This window comes from Ornithorhynchus anatinus, chromosome X5, assembly GCF_004115215.2.
Source record: "Ornithorhynchus anatinus isolate Pmale09 chromosome X5, mOrnAna1.pri.v4, whole genome shotgun sequence".
In the NCBI taxonomy this organism is placed as follows: domain Eukaryota; kingdom Metazoa; phylum Chordata; class Mammalia; order Monotremata; family Ornithorhynchidae; genus Ornithorhynchus; species Ornithorhynchus anatinus.
The window spans coordinates 13,411,252-13,428,777 of NC_041753.1; the positions used below are offsets into that span (position 1 = coordinate 13,411,252).

At 59.2% G+C, this 17,526-nt stretch overlaps 1 protein-coding gene across 2 annotated transcripts in view; it reads right to left on the reverse strand.

The window, feature by feature from the left end:
• Positions 1 to 2,068: 2,068 nt before the first annotated feature.
• LOC100078890 (glyoxylate reductase/hydroxypyruvate reductase) overlaps positions 2,069 to 17,526 on the reverse strand; it is a 51,343-nt gene continuing 35,885 nt past the window's right edge. Inside the window, exons 9-10 of one of the 2 annotated variants that reach the window (XM_007655561.4) lie at positions 6,379 to 6,528; positions 2,069 to 2,204 (exon numbers count right to left, since the gene is read on the reverse strand). In XM_007655561.4, coding sequence (XP_007653751.1) covers positions 6,401 to 6,528 — 128 coding nt within the window. In that variant the 3' untranslated portion in view covers positions 2,069 to 2,204; positions 6,379 to 6,400. Of the gene's footprint in view, positions 2,279 to 6,378; positions 6,529 to 17,526 lie in introns of both variants that reach the window. The other variant, XM_007655562.4, reaches the window with a different exon arrangement.

Here is a 17,526-nt window from a genome sequence, read left to right on the forward strand (position 1 = left end):
GTCATCCGTTCACTCGATAAATAATGTCGGTATTTGTTCAGCGCTCGCCACGTGCCGAGCACCGTCCCAAGCGCCGGGGTGGACGCGGGGGAATCGGGTTGTCCCACGTGGGGCTCCCGCTCTCGATCCCCGTTTTACAGACGAGGTCACTGAGGCACCGAGAAGGGGAGTGACTCGCCCAAAGTCACACGGCGGACAAGTGGCCGAGCCGGGATCGTATTTATCGAGCGCCCGCTACGTGCGGAGCGCCGCACCGAGCGCTTGGAACGGACGGTCGGGCGACGGATAGCGACCGTCCCCCTCGCGGTCTACGCGGTCCTTCCCCGGGCGCTTAGATCCGGGGCTCCGGACGCGGCGGGCGCCCCGTTATCATCGCGGTTAACGACATCGCGCTACCTGTCAAGCGCCTGCTGTGCGCCGGGCGCCGTCCTAAGCGCCGGGGTAGACACGAGGTCCCCGGCTTGGCCCGCCTGGGGCTCCCGGTCTCCGTCCCCATTTTACAGAGGGCCCAGAGCAGCGTCACGGCAGACGAGCGGCGGGGCGGGATTAGAACCCGGGTCCTCCGCCTCCCAGGCCCGCGAGCCCTCCGCCGAGCCACGCCGCTTCATAAACACGGTGAGACGAATGAACGACGGAGAGCCTCCGGGCTTTTGGGACGGAGCAACGGCGAGGCCCGGTAGAGTGGACGGGAGACTGGGAATTAAGAATTCCAAACGGGGTCCGACTCCGGTCTTGCCCCCGGCTCTCCGTGCGCCGCTTTAATTCCTCTGACGCATCCGAACAGGCGCCTACCACGTCGATCCGAGCGCCCGGCCCATCCCGCCCGGGTCGCCGCGTCGGCCTCCTCGCCGGAACCCCCGTCCCTCCCCGCTCCGGCCCGTCCGTCGCCCTGCCGCCCGGATCGCTCTTCTCCGAAAACGTTCAGTCCGTGTTTCTCGAACGGGCTCCGTCGCCGCGACCCCTCCCTCCCTTCCCTCGCCACGACCCACCTCGCGCGCTTCGTTCCTCTAATGGCCAACCCGACCCGCCGTGCCTCGCTCCCGTCCATTTCGCCGCCGACCCCTCGCCCGCGTCCCGCCTCGGGCCCGGAACGCCCTCCCTCTTCGTGACCGACGGACGGTCCCCCTCTCCCCCCCCCCCCCCCCCCCGAGCCTCATGTGAGCGAGTCGCCCGAGGCCGCGCTGCAGACGGGTGGAGGAGCCGGGGTTAGAACTCGGGGCCTCTGACTCCCAGGCCCGGCTCTTTCTACTCGGCCATACCGCTTCTCTGCTGAAAAACCAGCCCAGCCCGGTCCCGCCGATCCTGGAGTTCCTCCCGGGCTCCCCCGGCAAAGCGTGCTTCGCCAGTAGGTGGTTCAGGATATCAGAACGCTGCTGGGCCCGAAAGGGGGAGGGGACCCCAACGGGGCCCGCCCGGAAAGCTTCCCGCCTCCCCCGGACGAAACCGGGACCACCAGAAGGCAGCGACCGTGGAGCTCTCCACCGCCCCGCCGTCCTGAGCGTACGCAGCGAGCGCTTAAGGAACACCTTCCAAAAAGAACAACCGCTGAGTCGTGGAACGTCGGGACGCTCGGGGACGACGACGAAAACGGCCACCGCCCCGGAGGAAGAACGGCAGCGACAGCGGAGTCGGCCGGCTACGGGATCGCTACCCGGGGCGTCGTCTCTCGGGGAAGATGGCGGCGAATCGGGGGCCGGATCAGCAAGCCGTCGCGTCCCTCGGGCCTCCCGGATCTGCCCCGCAGGCAAAGTGACCGCCCGATGACTCCGTGCCCGCCTCGGAAACCGAAGCTTCTGACCGTCATCGACGGTGCGCCTCTCGCGCACCGTCGAGCGGCGGTGAGAAAAAAACCAAAAACGATTCCCCAGAGATTCGCCTAGATCCTCAGAGGTGACCGTAAGGGGTGGTTTTAACGCTTGAGTCGGTGAGGCTGTCCAGAGGCGGAAGAAAATCGGGAGGCCCCATGGGACTGGCGAGCCGAACCGCGGCGGTCTACCCGTACGGGGTTAGCGTGCCCAACGCGAGCCGCAAAATCCCCGCCAAAAGTAGGAAGGCAGAAGCCAATGAGTGGAGTCGATCCTCCGAGTGCTTTTTATTCCGACGGTACCCGCTGAGCTCTCCCTGCGTGTCGAGCGCCGTTCGAAGTCCCGGAGATTAGGGAAAGTTAGGCAATTGGGGGAAGCTCTTCCACCAAGCGAGTCGATCTGGAGGGAACGAGACGGTCACGTTGGAGGAAGCGGCTGCGCGCGCGCACGAAGCACCGGTCTAGACGCGGGACCTGGAACGTGAGGTTTCCTTAACCGTGGGGAACGTCCCGAACGTCACCCCTGTACCGGGAGGGGGAGAGCAGCGTGGCTCGGCGGCAAGAGCCCGGCCTTGGGAGGCGGGGGTCACGGGTTCGAATGCCGGCCCCGCCGCCCGTCAGCCGTGCGGCCGTGGGCGGGTCACTGCGCTTCTCTGGGCCTCGGTTCCCTCCTCTGGAAAATGGGGCTGAAGACCGTGAGCCTCACGTGGGACCACCTGCTGCCCCTGTCTCTCCCCCCCCCAGCGCTTAGAACAGTGCTCTGCGCACAGTCAGCGCTTAACGAATACCAACACCACTATTATTACTACAGGACAGCGGAGAGTACTGGTTTTCTCCTCCCAGCTCCACCTCTCTTCACCCCACGCCAGGCGGAGACACAGTCCACGTCCCACGTGGGGCTCAGAGCCGTTTCCCGCCATCGCGGTCGTCGGGCGCTTACTGTGTGCAGAGCACCGTACTGAGTCCCCATCCCCATTTTCCGGATGAGGTGACTGAGGCCCAGAGAAGCGAAGTGACCTGCCCGAGGTCTTGATACTCACCTCACCTTCAGCATTACGTACGTGCCCTCGGGCTCTGCCATTTCCTCCTCCCCGTACCCCATTTTACCGTTTGTCTTCCCCTTGAGACGGGCCAGCTTTGGGTGGGGAGGGAACGCCTACCGACTCCGTTGGGGCGTACCCTCCCGAGCGCCGCGTGCCGCGCCCTGCGCACGGTGAGCGCTTAACGGATGCCATCGATCGATCGATCCGCCGATGAGCAGTGATTAAATTCAGGACCGCCGATCCCTTTAAAAAAACAGGACCCGTCGCGGGAAAGACGGGACGGTTTTGGCAAGGGGAAACTGTACCTCCCTAACCTGTCGCTGGAACTCTTCGAATGGGTCAGTAAGCGTGACGAGAGAGGGTAATTGGTAACCACGGTGCACGCTGAGTTGCGGAAGGGTCTTGACAGAGTTCCACACCGACCGCTTAAAAATGAGCCGGGGTGGAAACCGGCCAGAGATAGGAAACGAAAGCTAGGGATAAACGGCCGCTTTACTGGAGTGGAGTTCCCCCGGAGAGCTCTACTAGAACCGGTTCTTAAACGGTCCGGAAGAAGGAGCGGGCGGTGAAATCTCCAAGTTCGGAGATGACGCCGGGTCATCGACTGTGTTTGCCGAGTGCTTACCGCGCGCGGAGCACCGTGCTAAGCGCTTGGGAGAGTACAATACGACAATGAGCCGTTCCCTGCCCACGGCGAGCTTACGGTCCAGAGGGGGAGGCGGACATTGATATAGACGAGTGTCGCTTGGGTGCCGTGCCGCTGGGAGGGCGGATGAATAAAGGAAGCGAGGCAGGCTGATGCAGAAGGGGGAGGGAGAAGAGGAAAGGAGGGCTCAGTCGAGGAAGGCCTCCCGGAGGAGACGGGCCTTCGGCAGAGCTTTGGAGGCGGAACAGGATAGGCGATGGGATCGACGCGTCAGCGGTTCGGACGGAGAGGAAAGGGCGGATTTTAGCGACGTCGTGAGGGTCGAACCGACGGGATTCGGCGATGGACTGAATAGGCGGGTCCAACGACCGAGAGGAGTCGAGGATAACGCCGAGGTTACGGGCCTGGGAGAGGGGAGGCCCTTTCAGGCGGCGAACTGCCACGCAGGTGGGGAGGAACCGTAGGAGGGTCCGACAGAGCCGAGCCACTGAACTGAAAAATGTCAGAAGACCTTCGGCGTGAGCACGGGCAGGGCAACGCGCCCAAGGAAAAATCAGCCGAATTACAGCTTCATAAGGTTGGACTAGGTGCGGTCGGCCGCGGCTCAGGGGAGAGACCTCTGAGTCCGTGCCGACCGTTATTCAGATGGTCGGTCCGAAGGGGTACTCCACGTTGAACGTCCGGCTTCGCGCCGGACGTCGGCAGGAAAGGCAGAGAAACCAAAGGGACGGCAGATGCTGCCGCCGTATAAAACCACGGCGAGTCCACACCGCGACTACCGAGTGCAGTTCGGGTCACTCGCGTTTTCGGCGGGACGCCGTCGACCTGGAAGAGTTCAGAGAAGGGGGCAACTGGAACGATCAGAGGAATGACCGAATCGATCCGTGGTATTTATGGAGCCCACGTGGGGCTCGCGGTCTCGATCCCTCATTTTACGGATGAGGTCACCGAGGCACAGAGAAGTGAAGCGACTCGTCCGAGGTCACAGAGCGGACAAGTGGCAGAGCCAGGGTTAGAACGCGTGGCCTTCTGCGTTCGTTCGTTGGTCCATTTCCGTCATATCCGTTGAGCGCTCACCGCGTGCAGGGCACTGCCGAGCGCTCGGAAAGTAGAATCGGGCCACACACAGGGACCATCCCTACCGGACCCCGGGCTCGCGGTCTCGAAGGGTCTGGGCTGGCCCGGGCTCCGTCCACTCCGTCGTCCGCCAGAGCGGCTGAACACATCCCCTGCCCGCAACGAGTCCACGGAAGCTCCCTTACGCGGAGGAGCTGAAGGGGTTAGGACTCGTCGGTCCCGAAAGATGCAGGCCGAGAAGGGTTACCTTCCGAGGCCCGAAAGTGGAAGGTTCCAAACAAACCCAAGAAAACGATGCTCTGCACAGCAGGAGGAGAAGCGGTGCGATTCATCGGGCCGTGAATCCCACCCCTTTGACATCCAGTGTGGCCGTCTGCCCGCTCTGATAACAGACGGCTGAGTTTTCCGCTGAGCCTGTCGCTGTTCGGTGAAGAAAGAACTGGACGTTTTCGTGTCCGGTTTTAAAATCTCCAATACCGAGCCTCCCTCTGCCCCGGCTCCCGCGGCAAACTTCTGCTGCAAACCCGGCGTAAGGCATGCGCCTCCTTGTCCGGAATTCATGAGGTCCGTCGGGAGCCACTCTGTTTTCTTCTTTTTTTAATGGAATTCAAGCGCCTGCTATGTGCAGACGACCGTACTAAGCGCTTGAACCCCCGCCCCCCACCGTGGTCTGCCTTCCCCACTCCTCTACGCTGTGAGCTCACTGTGCGCAGCGAATTGTTATATCTTACTTTCCCGAGCGCTTCGTACCGTGCTCTGCACACAGTAAGCGCTCACGAAATACGATCCAATCATTCGATCGTATTCCGTGAGCGCTTACTGTGTGCAGAGCACGGTACTAGGCGCTTGGAGAGTACAATTCAGCAGTAAAAAGAGACAATCCCTGCCCACAACGGGCTCACAGTCTAGAAGCGGGGAGACAGACAGCCAAACACGTAAAGAGGCATCACTTCGAATGATTCAATGAATGAGTGAATTAGTGCAGGCCGGTGTTGTTGGTGGAAATCCAGAAAGGAGGCTGGCTCTTCCCACTTCAAATTATAAATATCTAGAATCCTCTCTCTCCCCCTTTCTACTGTTCCACAGTGCAGCTGTATTCCCCTCACCGATTCCCCAACCGACAGCCCTCGCCAACTATTCCGGACCCTTCATTTCCTCTTGAATTGCGATCCCCCTCGGGGCCGGGGGACGGTGTCCGATTCCCACACGTGAATTCTTCCGCGGAGCTCAGCGCCCATGAAGCGCTCAGTAAATACTCTTACTACTATTCTTCGTCGCCTGGCGATCCCTCCCCTCTCAGAACCGGCAAACCACGGCTCTTCCCATCTGCAGAACCCTTCCGAGATCACATCTCCTCTAGGAAACTCTCCCTGACCAACCTCTAATCTCTCCCAGATGCCACCTCGGTCCCGCCAAGCCGCGCAAGCGTTGACGTTACCACAGCCGACGAGACGTCGCCGTACCCATTTTTACGTTCTATCACTCCTCCCGGCTTTCGTTCAAGCGCGTGTAAGGTTCTCGTGGGCAGGGATCGTGTCTTCTCACTCTGTCGTACTCTCCCAAGCGCTTACCGCGGTGCTCTGCACACGGCGGACTGTACGCTCTTTGAAGGCAGGGATCGCGTCTACTTATTTCTCTTGAAATCTCCCGAGCACTGAATACAGTGCACTGCATACAGTAGGCGCTCAAAAAATGCTACTCGTGGTGACCACGGATGGATGGATGGATGGATGGATGGATGGATGGATGGATGGATGGATGGATGGATGGATTAAAAAAAACAAGCCAGCCGAAAGCAATGTACTGACCCGTGATTCCAGCTCCCATCTCCTAGGTCTTCGCTTTGGAATTTTCCTTCCCGAGTCCTCCTTTCCCAAGGATCCTGTCACCAGATGGTCGGCCTCGGCGACGCCCTCTCTTGCCGTTCACCGTCTCTCCTCCGTACAAGGAACCCGGCACTGGAACCGAAGAAACAAAAACCGCGGACGTGAGCAGGAAGGAATCGGGAGGCGGACGTTTCGACGAGTCTCTGAGAAACCGGGGCCAGCGGGACTTGGAATTCATTCTAGCAGCAGAGCAGGAGGCCCGAGGAAAAACGCGCCGGCAATCCCACGCCGCCTAAGGGCTGCTGGGCCGAGCACCCAAAGATTTAGTTCTAACTCCAATTTGCATAACTGTAGCGTATTTGTGGGGTTTCGGTTTATCCCTGCCAGGCAAGGCTTTGGAAATCGGCCGCTTGGAAGATCATCTTACACCGAGGGACTCCGTAAATATTAAATGATAACGACAAAGGAAAACGATGAGCGTGAGACACTTGAAAATACCAAATGCATTGGCTTAACCACTAGATGTCTCTATGACACCCACCCCGCTGAGCTGCCTTGAGGGCTTTCCCTCCGTCTCGTCAACGCCGGGCCCCCAGATTTCCCCTGCTTGTTTCGAGGAGGTTTGGGGATCCCGGGGAGAAGGACGGGAAGCGGCCTTCCCTCAGAGGGATCCTGGAAAATGGAGTGGCCGCTCGGCGCCGGAAATCAACTGGGCTTCCGTGACCCGTGGAGAGCCTCGGCGGTCGGTCCGTCGACCGCGTCGATCGAGCGCCGGCCGGGTCCGGGGCGCTGGACCGGGAACTCGGGGGTGGACCGACAGACCCGCACGGGGAGGAACGCGGCCCCCGGATGATGGCGGGGATTTCCGCCGGGGCCCGTCTCCGTGAGCCGCGGTTTGAAGGGGAGGTTCGGCTGAGAAGGAGGCGTGAACCTGGACCTCGCCCGGGGCCTTGCCTGAGGCGTACGTCGGGGGCGGCCAAGCTGCACGAACGGAGGAGCGAAAATGGAGGGCAGTCCCCCCCTTCAAAGCCCTACGGAGAGCTCGCCTCCTCCAGGAGGCCTTCCCAGACTGCGCCCCCCCCTTTCTCCTCCGCCCCTCATCCCCTCCCCATCGCCCCGACTCCCCGCCCCGGCTCGACCTCCCCCCCCGCCCCACGGCACTGGTGTGTCCATGTACGCGCTTATCACTCTATTCATTTTCTTAATGCTGTGTATATATCTATAATTCTATTTATTTATATGGATGCTATCGATCCCTATCCGCTTGCTTTGCTTCGTTCTGTTGTCTGTCCCCCCCCCCCCCCCCCCCCGCCCCCTTCTAGACCGCGAGCCCGTCGGAGTGCGCTTTCCAAGCGCGTAGCCCACGGTGAGCGCTCAGCAGATACGGCGATGGGTGAATGAATGGATGAATAAGAGTCCCGGTACTTGTTAAGCACTCACTATGCGCCAGGCACCGTTCTAAGCACCGGAATCGATGCAGGTTAATCAGATTGGACCCTGTCCCCGACCGCCATGGGGCTCACGCTCTTAATCCCCACTGCCCAGATGAGGTAACCGAGGCCCAGAGAAGTGAAGTGAGTCGCCCACGGTCACGGAGCAGACAAGTGGCGGAGCCGGGATTAGAACCCAGGTCCCTCCGACCCGCGGGTCCGTGCTCTGTCCACTTAGCCAACCAGGCATTCCTGGGAGGGAGGAGTGGCAAATGGCTGCAGAAAGCCCGTTTCAGCCCGCCACGGTGAATGAATCGATAATAGACGGCAGGCTGCGTGGCGAATGAGGAAGAGCCACAGATTGGCCATCCCAGGCATATGTTCTTCGAAAAGGGAAAAAAAAAAAAGATAGACTGGCTATTTGGAACTCGGCTTTCACGCACCCCAAGGCAGACGGCAGGATGTTTCCTTTCCCGCCCCCCTTTAGCCGCCGTGGGATGAGCTGGAGGCTCTGGTTTACGTCGGAGTCGGGAGAGGGGTAGATTTCTTTTCACGGGCCCCCCCCCCCCACCCCGCTTCCCTTTCTTCGGGGGCCCCCCTCCCGGCAATCTACGGGAAGCCCCGGTTCAGCATTTTGGACGGCCTGGCACTACATGGGCCTCAGAGGGAGGGTCTTTTATTTTAGCCTCCTGGTTTCACTAAGCGATCAGATGCAGTAAATAATAAGGATAATGATCATGTTGGCATTTGTTAAGCGCTTACTACGTGCAGAGCACCGTTCTAAGCGCCGGGGTAGGTACAGGGTCATCAGGTTGTCCCACTTGAGGCTCACGGTCTCCATCCCCATTTTACCGACGAGGGAACCGGGGCCCGGGGAAGCGAGGTGACTCGCCCCCCGGTCGCCCGGCTGACGAGCGGCGGGGCCGGGATTCGAGCCCATGACCTCTGACTCCCAAGCCCGGGCTCTTGCCACAGTGAGCCGCGCTAAATCCCGGTGTCCGGTGGTGTCGTTCGTGTGGAAATCCCCTCTCCTCACAAGCGCTTCCCTCCCTCTTTCAGCGCGGCTCAGTGAAAAGAGCCCGGGCTTGGGAGTCGGGGGTCACGGGTTCGAATCCCGGCCCCGCCGCTCGTCAGCCGGGCGACCGGGGGCGAGTCACGTCACTTCCCCGGGCCTCGGTTCCCTCGTCTTTAAAATGGGGATTGAGACCGTGAGCCCCACGTGGGACGGCCCGATTCCCCGGCGTCTACCCCTGCGCTTAGGACGGCGCTCTGCACACAGTACGCGCTTAACGAACGCCAACATTATCAATTATTATTATTATTTTACTTTTCACCTGGCCATCTGCCCTGCCAACCCGGGAACGGGAGCGAAAGAGGTTCTCTTTCTCTAATAGAAGATATGCGGTTTTGTCATGAGGGATTAGAATTAAAACGATCGGTCTCTCAGGGGTAAATGAGGTATCGACAAGTTAAAGCGACGGAACAGGATGTCGGGCCGCGCTTCTTAAACCTTGCTCATTTTGAAGCAGGATAGAACGGGGCAAGAAAATATGCGGTTTTGTCACGAGGGATTATAATTGAAATGATTAGTCTCTCAGGGGTTATCGATAAATTAAAGCAATGGAACAGGGTGTCGGGCCGCGCTTCTTAGCTCTTGCTTACCTTGAAGCACCGGGATAGCCCACGGAAAGAACGCTCTGCAGCTCCGGTAGCCCGGACAGAGACGAGATACAGGGGAAGAGGCCGTGCACTGTAAGCTCGCTGCGAGCGGGCGACTCATCGGTCAGCACAGCGTTCTGCACGTGGTCCACGCTCGGTAAATGCGGATGGCTTTACCGGATGGCGCGGATGGCTTACCCTCTCTGTGCCTCGGTTACCTCGCCCGTAAAACGGGGAGCGAGACCGAGCCCCGTGTGGGCCGGGGACTATGTCCAGCCCCATTTGCTTGTGTCCGCCCCAGCGCGTAGCGCAGTGCCCGGCACATAGTAAGCGCTTAACAAATCCCCCGGTTATTACTATTTTCGTTCTCTAGGCCGAGCAAGGCTGGGAGACCCGCTTAGAGAGCCGTGGGGCCCGTTTGGTTCTTCCCACCTCCCTCGGGGAATTAGCCCCATATGTCGGTGCAGATGGACCGCACTCCAGACCCGGGCACGCCCCGTGTTTCTTCAGGAATACTACTACTGATAACTGCGGTACCGGTTCAGTGCTTACTATGTGCCAAGCACTGCACCGCGCGCTGGGGTAGATATCGGTCATGGGTTCGAATCCCGGCTCTGCCGCTTGTCAGCCGGGTGACCTCCCCGTGCCTCGGCGACCTCATCTGTCAAACGGGGATGAAGCCCGTGAGCCTCACGCGGGCGTGTGTCTCCCCCGGCGCTTAGAACAGTGCTCCGCACAGAGTAAGCGCTTCACAGATACCGACACCGTTATTATTATCATCGATCGGGTCCCTCGGTCTAGGTGGGGGAGGGAACGGGTATCGAGCCTCCGTTTCGAAGACGAAGGAACCGAGGCGCAGGGACGTTAAGCGACAGGCAAGCGGCGGAGCCGGGATGGTGACCCAAGTCCTCTGACTCTTTCCACTGGGCCGCGCTGCTCTGAAGAGGCCCCTGAGAACCTGCGAGAGACTAGACGGCATCCTCGGACCAGCCCAAAGCGAATGCTGGGAAAAATACGTTCCAGACCGCCGCCGAATCTCTCCTCCCACGCGTGACTGGCGGAGTCGCGAGGATTCGCTTGAATGTCATTTGGGTTTCGGGGCCGTTGGCATCTACTGGCTAAACCGACCCCTCCGCCCCCCCCCCCCCCCCCCCCCCGGGGACTGCACCTTGGACTTGGCTTTCAAACAGACCCACCGGTTCGCAAGCCAGCCCCAAGCGCCCGCGAACTTCAGGGGGTGGGGCGGGGGCGGGTCGAACGAGGTGAGACCCCGGCCGGAGGGTGGCCACCTCGGGAAAAGAGAGACCCAGAGAACCTTACGGTAGGAAGAAGAGGAAGTCAGCACAGTGAGCTGGACAGGCTAGAAGGGACCCGCTGGAAAGCGCGAGCGTTAGGAGCTTGCCGCCACTGAAACGGGAGCCCGCCATGCCCGCGTTTGACCGTCGTGAGAGAAAAAAAACCATTAAGCCCAGCCAGCAGCTCACTCTTACCTGAGGGAAAAGGAGGAGGACTGATCGCCAAGGATTAGCACGGTCGCCTAGGCCTCGGTGTTACCTCGGGGGAGAGTTCCTATAGCCTCGGGCCCACTGCCGGGTGGAAGGGCCTTTCTAAATCTCTGCCTTGATGGCATCGCACTGCTTTCTAAATCTAGGCCCTGATGGCATCGCACTTATCAGCTCTGTGACCTGTGGGCAAGTCACTTCACTTGTCTGCGCCTCGGTTCCCTCACCTGTAAAATGGGGATGAAGGCTGGGAGCCCCACCTCATCACCTGGTATCTCCCCCGGCGCTTTGAACAGCGCTTGGCCCATAGTAAGCGCTTAACGGACACCATCGTCATCATCATCGTTAATATCAGGTGAGGGCCTGAGCGGTTCCTCCCAAGAGTCCTACAAATCACCTTCCTATTTGCGAGCGGGCCCGTCCACCTTACGAACCGTTAGCGTTCCAGCGTTCCGCGCGTGAGGCTTTGAGCTAAGCTCGAGATAAGGCCCCCTCGGGCAACGGACTGGCGCTTCTCCGCGGAAATGGCGACAGGCGCGGGGGTTCCGTGGGAAAGGCCTTCGGCTTCTGAGGATTCCGGTAGAAAATGATGGGGCGCCTGCTTCTATATTTGTAATCATTAGGCCAACCAGAGACGAAGTTGGTGTGACTTCCCAGGTTGAATTCGGTAGCAGTGGATGAAGGGATGCCAAGTCCTAAAGAGGCGACTAAACCGCTAAAACTTCTGGGCTGCCCTTCCAAGTCACCCGACGGACGGCAGTTTGGCACAGACGCTGCGGTGATTGCTGACCTCTCTTTCTTCGCAGCGTAAATAGATGACCCGTGAAGAAAGATTCCGGAAACGAGTTTGAGTTTCAAGGAACAGCAGTTGAAACTTCGAGCGTATGTCTCCCCAGAGAATACGGGTTTACGTGGCAAACAAAGCTGGGCAATCCTAGCCCTCTAAACTAGACGATGCTCGGCGGCTCGGGGAAGAGCAGGTCCGACAGGAAGCGGGGAAAGGAGGGGAGTCCTGACGGGTCAGCACCACCGGGTTCTTCCGATGGTTACGGAGGTCTCTTGTTTACGTGACCGGATTTCCCAAAGAACCAAGTGGGAAGGGGTTGGGGGGGGGGGGGGCGGGATTTACAGCGAATAGGGTCAAAAATAGAGTGGGAAAAGACCGAAAGAAAGACGGAAGCAGAGGGGGGTGGGAAATAGAAGGAGGCGAAGGGGAGGAACAGAAGCTGCAGACAGACAGCCCACCTCGGGCGATCCCTACCCTAAAGCCCACCCTGCGGGTCTTTCCAGGATTTTGCTCTGCTTCTCCTCCTCCTCCTCCCCTCTAGATTTCCAGTGCAGCTTCCCTCCTTCGGTTCTCCTGGGCCAGAAATCACCCGAAAGTGGCGTAACGGAAGGACGGCGGCGGCGAAAGAGGAGAGGGAGGAAGACAGGGACAAGACGAGACTTCTGTCGGCCGAAGAAGTGGGAACGCAAGCGGTCCCACTGGCCGCTTTTCAGGTGGCGGGACGGTATCTCCAAGTTGCTATCTGTCCTACTTAGTGTGAGACGGATGGATACTTTTGTCAGTGGGTACAGTGACCTCGGTACAGGCCTTGGAAAGAAGCCATCAAAACACTCACGCCGAGTCGAGACACTTCGGAGGGGGATCCGGGGAAGCGCAAGCCTGCGTTTCACCGCGCCCTGCCCTCCCCAGAGCTGTAGGCACGCGAGGATTATTTGCAGCCTGAAACAGAGACCAGATCTGTAGGGGCATAGGCCGTGGGGTTAAGAGGATTCCTTTTCCAGCTCTTCCTCGGCCCCAACAGTCGCAGCCAGCGGCTGCTGTACAGCCACGACGACAGTCCACCCCCGGCCGCTTTATGCCACTCGGATGGTGGGCGCCAAGATGGTCCCGCTTGCTAGGATCCGCCCAGGGAGAGGAGAGCCGACAAGATAGCTAGGGAGAGTCTGTCTCTTGCCCGAACCCACGGAGGTAGGCAATGGGGACGGAAGTCTCGGCTACTCCTGCGGGCGATGGTAACAACAAGAACAATAATAATGATAACGTTGGTATCTGTTAAGCGCTTACTCTGGGCTCTGTTCTAGGCGCTGGGGTAGCTACAGGGCAATCAGGTCGTCCCACGTGAGGCTCACGGTCTTCACCCCCGTTTTACAGATGAGGTCACTGAGGCCCAGAGAAGTGAAGTGACTTGCCCACAGTCACGCAGCTGACAAGTGGCGCTGCGGCAGTGGGTAGGGATGGGTCATCGCCGCCGGGGAGGAAATTCTCGAAGAGGAAGACGGTTCCTGGAGAAGGAGAAAAAGCAGTTGAGAAGGGGGGGGGGGGGGAAGGGGGTGAGGGAGTAAGGAAGGGTGGGGGGAGGTGGGGGAGGGAAGAACGAGGAGCAGAGGGAGAGCTCCGTCCGTTTCCATCCCTGTCTCTTCCGGGGCCTGTTTATCTCCGTTTCTACGTCTCTGTCTCTCTGCCTTCTTCTTAGGACCTGTTTTTCTTTCTCTTTCCCTCGGGTCCTCTTTTTCTTTTCTTGTTTTCCTCTCTTCGTATTTCTCACTGCGCCTTTCTCAAAGAGATCCTGCCCCTCTTTCTTCCTTCACCGCTCATTTTCCCTTCCACTCCCCCCCCCCCCCCACTCTCGGCCACAAACGAGCTTAGCTCTTTGGGCGGAAGCGGCGCTGGGGGGAGAGGTTCCGGTTGGAGCGTGGGACCCGGCCGGGGGCGGCAGAAGAAGGAAAAGGTCAGAATGCAAAAGAAATGATGAGCCAAAAGGACAGGGCGGGAGTGGGGAAAATAAATCAGGAAGGAGACAAAAGGAGAAAACCAAAAAATAAAATGGGGGCTCATAAGGGGGGAGAAAAAGAACCCAAAAGAGGATGATTCAGAAATAAGAAGATGCATGCTTAAGCAAAAGTGGAAGGTAGAGAAAGGAGCAAGCGAGGAAAAAAGGACCAGCAGAGAAGCCATCAGAGGAATAAGAAGGAAGAGCAGGAAAACGGAGGCGTTGGGAATCAGGTGGGCGATCTGACAGACTCGACTGGGAGGGAAAAATGGAAAAGGGTTAACGCGAGCCGGACGGGCACTTACCCGTGACGGGTGGGTTCTGGGCAAAGTGACCGTTGTGGGTGACTCGGAAAATGGAACAGCGGCATGTTCGTGACCAGAGAATCACAACCGATTCAATCTTTTTGGGTTAGTGAAATGTTGCAGCAGCAGGCCCCCAAAAGTCACTGCGATTCTGGGGACCGTCGAGAAAGACGTAGAAAAAACATGACAGCAGAGCTTTAACAGCCTATAATACCGATGCCTCATGACGATGATGATGACGCTGATGAGGGCATTTAGGCACTTACTATACGTCAAGCACCGTTCCAAGTGCTGGTGCAGACACAAGATAATCGGGCTGGATTATCGGGATAATCGGGCTGGGTTTCGGTCCCACGCGGGGCTCCCAGTCTTAATCCCTATTTTAGCGACGAGGTAACAAGCGCAGAGAGGTTAAGTAACCTGCCCAAGGTCACACACAGCAGAGAAGTGGCAGAGTGGGGATTAGAACCCAGCTCCTTCTGCCCTCCGGGGCCCGGGCTCAATCCCGCTGGGCCGCGCCGCTTCCGTGCCTGAGATATTATGGCTAGAGCTCTGGTTGCCGTATCTTTGGAAGGATACAATAGCCGGCGAGGGGACGGAGAAAGGCAAGCACGATGATTGGGCGCGGAGAGAGGATGGCAAAGTTACCGTGTGAGGATAAACGGAAAAGATTCGGGAGCCTCAACTCATTCAATCGCGTTCCTTGAGCGCTTCCCGTGTGCGGAGCACTGTACTAAGCGCTCTTGGAAGATGAAGGCTGAGGGGGGTGCCCGATGACGCCTACTGATCTTGACGAAGGTGGCAAGGTGAACCGCTGTTCACCAAATCCCGCGGCCAAAGGATAAGCGCTCGGTAATAATCACAATCATCACGGTATTTGCTGAGCGCTTACTACGTGCCAAGCACTGTTCTGAGCGCCGGGGTCCATACAAGGTGATCGGGTTGACCCACGTGGGGCTCACGGTCTTAATCCCCATTTTAGGGATGAGGGAACCGAGGCACAGAGAAGTTAAGTGACTTTTCCAAAGCCACCCAGCTGATCAGTGGCGGAGCCGGGATTAGAACCCGCGATCTCTGACTCGCGAGCCGGGGCTCTTTCCACTAAGCCGCGCTGCTTCTCCCAAGTGCTTAGCACAGCGCCCTGCACACAGTAAGCGCTCAATAAGTACCGCTGAACGGATAAAGGAGCCGTCCAGGTTCAAAACGAACCCAAAGAAACGCTTCATTACTCAGCGCGAGGGGCTCATTTGGAATCCGTTGCCACCGGAAGTTGTTCGGGCTGAAGATATTACCAGGTTCAAGAAGGGCTTGGATAAATTCACGGGGGAGCGATCCGTCGTGGGACGTTAGGAGGACGGATTAGCGATGTCCCAAGGCCGGAGCAAAGTTCCAAGCGGAGAGGGCCGACGATTCTGGCCGGACGACGTGTTCGGATGTTTGAGACCGGTGGGAAGCCACACCCGAGGGCCTCCCAGGTGCTGGGATGAGAATGGGGGCGGGATGCGGAAAGGGAAGCTTGGCAACCCGGAGCCCCCACCCACGGAGGCTTCTACCCGGCTCCGGCCAGCTGAGGATACATTCCCCGACGGGGGCTGCCAACTATCCGCCTCCACATCTGGCTTGAATGATAATGATAATGACGTCGGTATTCGATAAGCGCCTACTCTGTGCAGAGCGCTGTTCTAAGCGCCGGGGGAGACACAGCGTAATCAGGTTGTCCCACGCGAGGCTCGCGGTCTTCAATCCCATTTTACAGATGAGGTCACTGCGGCGCAGAGCGGTGAGGTGACCTGCCCCCGGTCACCCGGCTGACAGGTGGCGGGGCCGGGATTCGAACCCATGACCGCCGACTCCCGGGCCCGGGCTCTTCCCACTGAAGACAGGAAGGCAGGACCGTAGGGCCAAGCAGTTGGCTCAGGACCAAGCCTGGGCAGACGTCCGCCCACCCCCGGTCTAAAGGGCCACGAATGATAGGTCCAGGATGGAATATTCGAGGACAGCGGCGGCTCTGATAATACTAAGAAGAACGATAATGATAACGTTGCTATCTGTTGAGCGCTCACTTTGTGCCGAGCACTGTTCTAAGCGCCGGGGTGGACCCGGGGGGGGGGGGGGGGCGGATCAGGTCGTTCCACGTGGGGCTCACCGTCTTAACCCCCATTTTCCAGATGAGGTAACTGAGGCCCCCGAGAAGCGAAGTGACTCGCCCAAAGTCACACGGCCGACGCCTGGCCGAGCCGGGATTCGAACCCATGCCCCCCCGACTCCAAAGCCCGTGCTCTTTCCACCGAGCCACGCCGCTTCTCTAATCATCTGATCTAGGAAAGCAGCCCCGACGGGTCTCGGGCGCCACCGGGGAGACGGAATACCGGGCCGGATGAACCACTGCCCCGATTCCGAACGTACGCCTGACGAACACGTCGATAATTTAATCGTATGGCTGACTTCATCTGTATTTCGATACTATCCAGGATTGGTTCAGCTTTTTCGTCTCGATGCACCCTCTAACTGCTCTCCGTCGTACCCTCCCACGCGCCCGGTACAGTGACCGGTGAATGCCGTCGACTGGTTGACTGACGGAGAACGGCGTCGCCGAAGTTCTCGCGCGATACTGAGTTCTACGGACCCCGTAAGCCGGACGATGTCACCCCGCACCATCGAGGCCTAATCCTCCCTCTTATCATCCGGCCGGTACCGACGATGATGTTGGTATTTGTTAAGCGCTCACTCTGTGCCGAGCACTGTTCTGAGCGGCGGACACGGGGGAATCGGGTTGTCTCACCGTGGGGCTCCCGGTCTCGATCCCCGTTTTCCAGATGAGGGAACTGAGGCCCGGAGAGGTGACTCGCCCCCAGTCACACAGCCGACAGGTGGCGGAGCCGGGATTCGAACCCCACGCCCTCGGGCTCTTTCCACCGAGCCACGCTGCTTCTCTAATGGCCACCAGTTGCTTTCTGCCCTCCTCAGCCGTCGTGTTGCTCCTCAGAGGGCGTCCCTAGTTCGCAACTCTAACCGCCCTCTAGAAGCTTACCCTTTCCCGCTCTGAGGGCCGGTCGCCTCTGACCTCAGAACGAAAAGCCGGCTCCCGCGAAAGGCCACCCATCTCTTCAGGGGACAACTGCGAATGTCCGCACGATACCATCTCGGTGGCGTGACGCCCGCTCGAGCAGCGTGCCGTGGAGGGGATCCTGGGCAGGAGAACGTGATTTCCGCACCTTGGGGTCATTCCGGGGAAGGAAACCGTGACGCGGCGGAGAGACGACGGGCAGGGCCGTTTTATTGGAGTTTTCTCTTCCCTAAACGGCACCTTTCAGGTCATTTTGCACTTCTAACTGGAAACTGTAATCGGCGGGTCAGAGCATGGTAAGCTGCTTCCCCTAGAAAGGAGAAGAGGCCCCCTCGTGACTCACCAGCGTGCTGGACGGGACGCAGATGTTCCCGTGGGGAGCGACAGAAT